Source organism: Solanum stenotomum, chromosome 5 (genome assembly GCF_019186545.1).
Source record: "Solanum stenotomum isolate F172 chromosome 5, ASM1918654v1, whole genome shotgun sequence".
Taxonomy (NCBI): Eukaryota; Viridiplantae; Streptophyta; class Magnoliopsida; order Solanales; family Solanaceae; genus Solanum; species Solanum stenotomum.
In genome coordinates this window covers 59,568,789-59,575,989 of record NC_064286.1, presented here as the reverse complement: position 1 = coordinate 59,575,989, position 7,201 = coordinate 59,568,789, and the positions used below count along the sequence as shown (strand labels likewise).

At 36.4% G+C, this 7,201-nt stretch overlaps 1 protein-coding gene and 1 pseudogene across 1 annotated transcript in view; both read left to right on the top strand.

The window, feature by feature from the left end:
• The first annotated feature begins 717 nt into the window (after positions 1-717).
• On the top strand, positions 718-4,985 carry LOC125864207 (probable disease resistance protein At1g61300; annotated as a pseudogene).
• Positions 4,986-6,407: 1,422 nt separating this feature from the next.
• Positions 6,408-7,201, top strand: part of LOC125864206 (disease resistance protein RPS5-like) — a 2,447-nt gene continuing 1,653 nt past the window's right edge. The window contains exon 1 of the mRNA XM_049544120.1: positions 6,408-7,140. Coding sequence (XP_049400077.1) covers positions 6,408-7,140 — 733 coding nt within the window. The remainder of the gene's footprint in view (positions 7,141-7,201) is intronic.

Below are 7,201 nucleotides of genomic sequence, written 5' to 3'. Positions count from 1 at the left end.
AATTTTAAAAAAATTATTCTAAAAAAACATCAAGTAGTCATTTGTGTGAAACTGGAAGGGAAATACTTTGTTAAAAGTTGGAGAGAATGTCTGATCTTTGAGTACTTGGCAAGCAAGTGGAAGATTCCGAAAAGCAACAATTACTTTTCCTTTTTTTCTTCTTTATAGTGTCTGCCATTGCAAGAAAACATATATTTTCGGAAAGTCGTAACATGAGTTTGAGTGAAGGAAGATATGGAATTAGATGTTCACTATTTTAAAATGTTAGCTAATCAATACTCTCGTTTTAAAGAGATTATTTTGACCCCACTCTTAACATGAATGCACAACTTATAAATCTCTGTGAATTTGTTGCTTGGGATAACACAATCAAACTCTCCATTGCCTCTCTTAAGCTTTCATTTTCACACCAAATTCTCCAACATTGCTACTCTTTGATTTTCATACCAAATTCTCCATTCTGCTCTATGATCTTTTATTTTCATACCAAATTCCCTCACATTGCTACTCTTTGATTTTCATACCAAATTCTCCATTTCCACTCCTCTCATATTTCATTTTCATTCCAACTTCTACATTTCTGCTCTCTGATATTTCGTTTTCATACCAAATTCTACATTGTTGCTCTTTTAACTTTCATTTTCACACCTTCCAGTAACTAAGAAAACCAGTCAAAATGAGCGAATTAGAAAGCAAAAAAAAAAAAACAATAGCAGAGTTCAGACTTGATAGTTGAAAAAAGACTTATTACTAAACTATACTAGCTATGGAATTCTTATCTATTTTTGTGGAAAAAGTCACAGATTGCTTGATGCAGCCAGTTGTGCGAGGGATTGGGTATTTATTTTACTACAAGAGCAACATCAGATCTATGGATAAAGAATCTCAGAAGCTGAAGAATATCAGAAGTGAGGTGCAGCAAAGAGCTGATGATGCCCGGAGAAACTTAAAAGACATTTCACCCAATGGCAAGCTTGGTTAACTAGTGTTGATACCACTACTGCAGATGTGGCAGCTCTAATGCAACGATGTAGAATTGAGGTTGAAAGATATGGTTGGTGTCCAAACTTGAAGTCACGTTATTCACTGAGCAGGAGAGCTAAGAAAATTACACTAGAGTTGATTGAACTTCAAACTAAAGGCACCAATCCAAATGCTTTCTCCTATGATCTTCCAGTCCAAAGTGAGGCTATATATAGTAACACTGGTGAGGAGTTTGACTCTAGAAAATTGAAAGAGCTTGAGGTCATGGCAGCTTTGAAAGATGACAGGGTCACTATGATTGGGATATGTGGTATGGGTGGTGTTGGTAAGACAACACTGGCTGACAAAATCAGACAAAAGGCAAAACAAGAAAGGTTGTTCGATGATATTGTCATGGTAACTGTCAGTCAACAACCAAACTTGAAAGGAATTCAGGGTGAGATCGCAGGAGGACTCGGACTGAAATTAGAAGGGGATAATCTGTGGAGTCGTGGAGATCAGCTGTGTACAAGGTTAATGGATCATAATAGGTGCACCCTTGTCATCTTGGATGATGTTTGGGAGGCTCTTCATGATCTTGAGAAACTTGGAATTCCCAGTGGTAGCAACCACAACCATCGGTGCAAAGTGACATTGATGACACGTATCCGAGATGTTTGTGAAGCAATGGGAGCTCAGAAGATCATGGAAGTTGGAACTTTACCTGAAGAGGAAGCATGGATCCTTTTCAAGGAGAAACTCGGTAATTCAGCTGATGATCCTTCTCTACTTGACATAGTAAAAGATGTTGCCAAAGAATGCAAGGGGTTGTCACTTGCAATTATTACAGTTGCAGGAGCGCTTAAGCATAAAACCAAGCCTTCATGGGAGGATGCCCTTAAACAATTACATGATGCAGAAACAAGAAATATCCCTGGAGTGCACACAAAGGTGTATAAACATCTGAGACTAAGCTATGATTACTTGGAAAGTGATGGAGCCAGGTACCTCTTTTTGCTTTGTTCTTTGTTCAAGGAAGATAGTAATATTTGGACTGATGATTTGCTTACATATGGAATGGGGCTTGGCATCTTTTCGGAAATTAAAAATATAGAAGGAGCAAGAAATAGGGTGTGCCATCTGTTAGAAACACTAAAAGACCGTTTCTTGTTATCCTTAGGTTTAAGAGAAAATTTTGTCAAAATACATGATGTGATCCGTGATGCGGCTATAAGTATTGCGTCTGAGGGAGAGCATAACTTTATGGTAAGTCACGATGTTAACTCGGAAGAGTTCCCAAGAAGAATTTCTTATGAGCATTTCAGTCACATGTCAATTATTGCAAATAAATTTGATGAGCTTCCTAGCCCAATCATTTGCCCAAAACTGAAGCTCCTAATGTTACAACTCTATTCTGAAAAGCCATTCAAATTACAGGACAATTTTTTTGATGGCATGTGTAAACTCAATGTCTTAAGCATGAGGGGACACAGAGATTACGAGTCCATTCTGTGTTTTCCAGCATCCATTCGGAGGTTGTCAAGTCTGAGGATGCTGTGTCTGAATTATTTAAGGTTGGATGACATATCCATTATTGGGGAACTTGTCACTTTAGAAATTCTCAGCATAAGTAATTCTCAGTCAGAGGAGGTGCCAGTGGAGATAGGAAATTTGACCAATCTAATTATGTTAAAGTTTTGGGATGGGTATAAAATACGTAAAAGGATTTCAGCAGGGGTGTTATCAGGACTAGTTCGATTGGAGGAACTACTTATGGTGGGAGTAGAAGATTGTAGTTACTCCACCTGGAGGGAACTGGAATCCTTATCAAGATTGAGTGCACTGACATAACTGTTCAACCCGATGTGATCTACAGTAACTTGGGCCTTTCCTCCAAGTTGACACGGTACACTCTTATAGTGGGTAGAGCAGGTTCCATAAGAACTTCTCATTACGACAAGAAAATTGCTTTAGAGGTCACGAAGACTGCCCCATTGGGTGATTGGATCGGCCACCTGTTGAAGGAGAGCGAATTTGTAGAGTTAACCGGAAAGGGCTCTAATAATGTGTTGACTGAGTTTCAGCTGAATGAATTTCAGAACGTGAAATGCCTCATCCTCTCTAATTGTGATTTAACACATTTATTGAACATCTCTGGGAGGATATATGAAGTAATTAAGTTCCCCAATTTATATCAGTTAGAGCTTCAATCTCTGGAATGCCTGACTCACTTTTGCAGTGACAATGTTGAGGGCATTGAGTTCGCTCAGTTATGGAAAATGAAATTCTATGAGTTACCTGAGTTTCAAAATTTGTGGCCTACAGCCAACAAATCCATCACTCACTCAAATCCTCTTTTTCATGAAAAGGTTTGCTTCTTATCTCTTAAAATGTAAAACCAGCTTTCTTTTTCAGTTTTTATTTGAAGGGTTTTTATGAATAAATTTTTTACCTTTTACTTGAGCATGAAGATATTTACTAACACAAAGTCTATTCTTTTACCATTACACAAATGACTCATATATACCCTTTTCATCTAACGAAGTGAAAAATTAGTTTTAAATTAACTTTTTTAATTTGTTATTTAGAAAATCCATATAGGGCTGTATTTGATCCTTCTCACACATCAATTTTTTTTTTGACTTTTTTAATTCAATGGCTAATTAAAGTTTTAAATGTCTCCCTGATAGATATCTATTTGCGTATCATTATTTGACTTCTTATTCTTATTTCATTTTTTTAGTGCGAAAACAAATAGATATGAAAAAAGAAGAAAAAAGTAAGAACAACTTTAAGAAATTCTTTTTTCCAGCTATATTGTAATTTATTTTTCGAAAAAGGGTTAAAATACCCTTAAACTACACGAAATAAGCAAAAATGCCTTTTATATATAGTTTGGTCCAAAAATGTCCTTGCCCTCAATACTTTAGCCCAAAAATGCCCTTGTCCTCCGTTCATTTCATATAATTTAAGGTCATTCTAATACAGAATGTATCTATATTTACTTAATTAAGAAAATATATAATAATAATTTTTAAATTTTAAAAATGTCACGTGACTTTCAAAATTTATCTCAACTTTGTTTACACCTCTAAACCCGGCCCAAATGAAAAAAATATATAATGTGTTTGAGATACTAAAAAACTCTTTTAAATATGAAAGAAGATCATATACCAAAATATTTATATAGTTCACAATTTAAAATATATAAATAGATGTGTCTAAGCACTTTTGGCTTCTCAACTTATGACCTAGTGTTTTCTTCCAATAGCTCCAATTGTATCTGCAACAAAGTTTGAAGTCTTCAACGTTTGCAGGTTTCTTGTCCCAACCTGAAAGTGCTTATCATTTGGAAACTTGAAAGCATAAGTGCTCTATGCTCTCACCAACTTCCAACTGACTACTTCAACAAACTTGAAACATTGAACATATATAGTTGTGGTAAATTGAGAAACTTGATGTCCCCATCAGTGGCCAAAGGTCTTCTGAATCTCCAAGTGTTATGGATACAACACTGTCAATCAATGGAAGAAGTGATCACAAAAGAGGATCAACAAGGAGAAGGAATTATTTCCCCTCTTGGAAGACTTGTACCTTCGCGGGCTGCCTAAGCTGGGGCATTTTTTTCTGACAGAGCATGCTCTTACATTTCCATTACTCAGAAATGTGAGTATTCGTGGCTGCCCTGAAATGAAGACGTTTATCCAACAAGGAATATCTGTGAGTACACCGAGTCTTAAAAGGGTGAACTGTGATGATGGGGTGAAAGTAGATCTGAATAAATGGACACAAGAGATGTTCAATTCTAAGGTTTGTCTTGTTTCATAGCTATATAAGTAATTGCTACATATTCTAATTAGGTTCTACTGCTCTCTTTCCGTTTTAGATACTTATTTAAGTTCATCAACTTTCTTTTACTTAATAAACTAGTCATCTCTCTATTCTTTAGCATTCTCTGTTTCCTGCAGGAACAAAAGGCTAGTGATGGCAACAAAGCTGAACCTAGTCATGGCAAGAGTTAGGAAGGTAGTAACTACTCAAATGAAATAATGCAAGCAAAACCTCGAACATCACCTGACACCTATGCTCGTGATGGAGGTAATTAACAAGCAGAGGTGGATCTACAATATTGTAACCTATCGGTTCATGTCAACCCACTAGCTATTGCCCATAGATCTTGTATATGTATTAGTAATATCTACAAAATAGTCGATTGTGATTTAAACTTGAGGTCACTGTAGGATATAGTAAGATAGAGAAGGTGGCTGTCTGCCTGAGATTTCAGTTTCTATCCTCTGCTGAGTGATGGAAGTTTGAGAACTTGTAATTTTGGTGCACAATAATCCACCTCAGGATTTTTTATTTTTTTTACCTTGTCATGACTTCCTTTATATGGTTTGATTTGCTGAGTTTTTAAATTGTTTTTTTTCCCCTGATGCAAGGAGAGTAAAAGTTGAGTCGAAAGGATGACAAGGATAGCGGCTGCAAGTTTCCTTGTCATAAACAAATGTTATAACCATCGCATTTAAAATAAATTCCTACAAGGTAACTCTGTTCATCAAAGCTTAGGCAGATTGGAAGAAACAGGAAAGGATATATTTTGCCAAAAATTAGAGAGAGTGTAAGGACAAAGTCTGATCTTTGAGCACTTGGCAAGCAAGATGAAAATTCCAAAAAGAAGCATATATTCCAAGCATACTTTTCCATTTTTTCTTCTTTATAGTGTCTGCCATTGCAAGAAAGCATATATTTTTGGGAAAGTCGTAACATGAGTTTGAGTGAAGGAAGATATAGAATCAGATGCTCACTACTTTAATATGTTAGGTAATCAATACTCGAGTCCTAACAGGAATTTGAGTGAAGGAAGATATGGAATCAGATGCTCACTACTTTAATAAGTTAGGTATTCAATACTTGAGTCCTAACAGGAATTAGTGAAGGAAGATATGGAATCAGATGCTCACTACTTTAATATGTTAGGTAATCAATACTCTCACTTTAAAGATATTATTTTGATAGCTTATAAATCTCTGTGAATTTGTTACTTCGAATAACACAATCAAACTTTCCATTGCCTCTCTTAAGCATTCATTTTCATACCAAATTCTGCAACATTGCTACTCTTTGATTTTCATACCAAATTCTTCATTTTCGCTCTCATATTTCATTTTCATACCAATTTCTACATTAATGCTCTTCTACCTTTCATTTTTCATACCAAATTCTCCAATTCCGATCTCTCGTATTTCATTTACATACCAAATTCTCCATTTCCGCTCTCTGGTCTTTCATTTTCATACAAAATTCTCCATTTCCACCATTTTCACACCTTTATTTCCCAGTAACTAAAAAACCAGTCAAAAGAGATAATTAGAAAGCGAAAAAGAAAAAAAAACCGTAGCAGAGTTCAGACTTGATAGTTGAAAAAAGGTTTATTACTAGCTATGGAATTCTTATCTATTTTTGTGGAAAAAGTCACAGGTTGCTTGATACAGCCAGTTGCTCGAGGGATTGGGTATTTATATTACTACAAGAGCAACATCAGACGTATGGATAAAGAATCTGAGAAGCTGAAGAATATCAAAAGTGAGGTGGAGGAAAGAGTCAAAGATGCCCGGAGAAACTTACTAGACATTTCAGCCAATGGCAAGGCTTGGTTAAGGAATGTTGATACCACTACTGCAGATGTGGCAGCTGTAATGCAACGAGATAGAATTGAAGTTGAAAGCGGTTGCTTTTATGACTGGTGTCCAAACCTGAAGACACGTTACTCGATAAGCAGGAGAGCTGAGAAAATTACACTGGAGTTGATTGAACTTCGAGATGAAAGCAACAAGCCTGATGTAATCTCCTTTGATCGTCCAATTCAAAGTGAGGCTATACCTAGTAACAATGGTGAGGTGTTTGACTCCAGAAAATTGAAAGAAGAGGAGGTCATGGAAGCTTTGAAAGATGACGGGGTCACTATTATTGGAATATGTGGTCTGGGTGGTGTTGGTAAGACTACACTGGCTGAGAAAATCAGACAAAAGGCGAAACAAGAAAGGTTGTTCAAAGATGTCGTCATGGTAACTGTCAGTCAACAACCAGATTTGAAAAAAGTTCAGGGTGAGATTGCAGAAGGACTCGGGCTGACATTAGAAGGGGATAATTTGTGGAGTCGTGGAGATCGGCTGCGTACAAGGTTAATGGATCAGAACAGCCACACCCTTGTAATCTTGGATGATGTTTGGGAGGC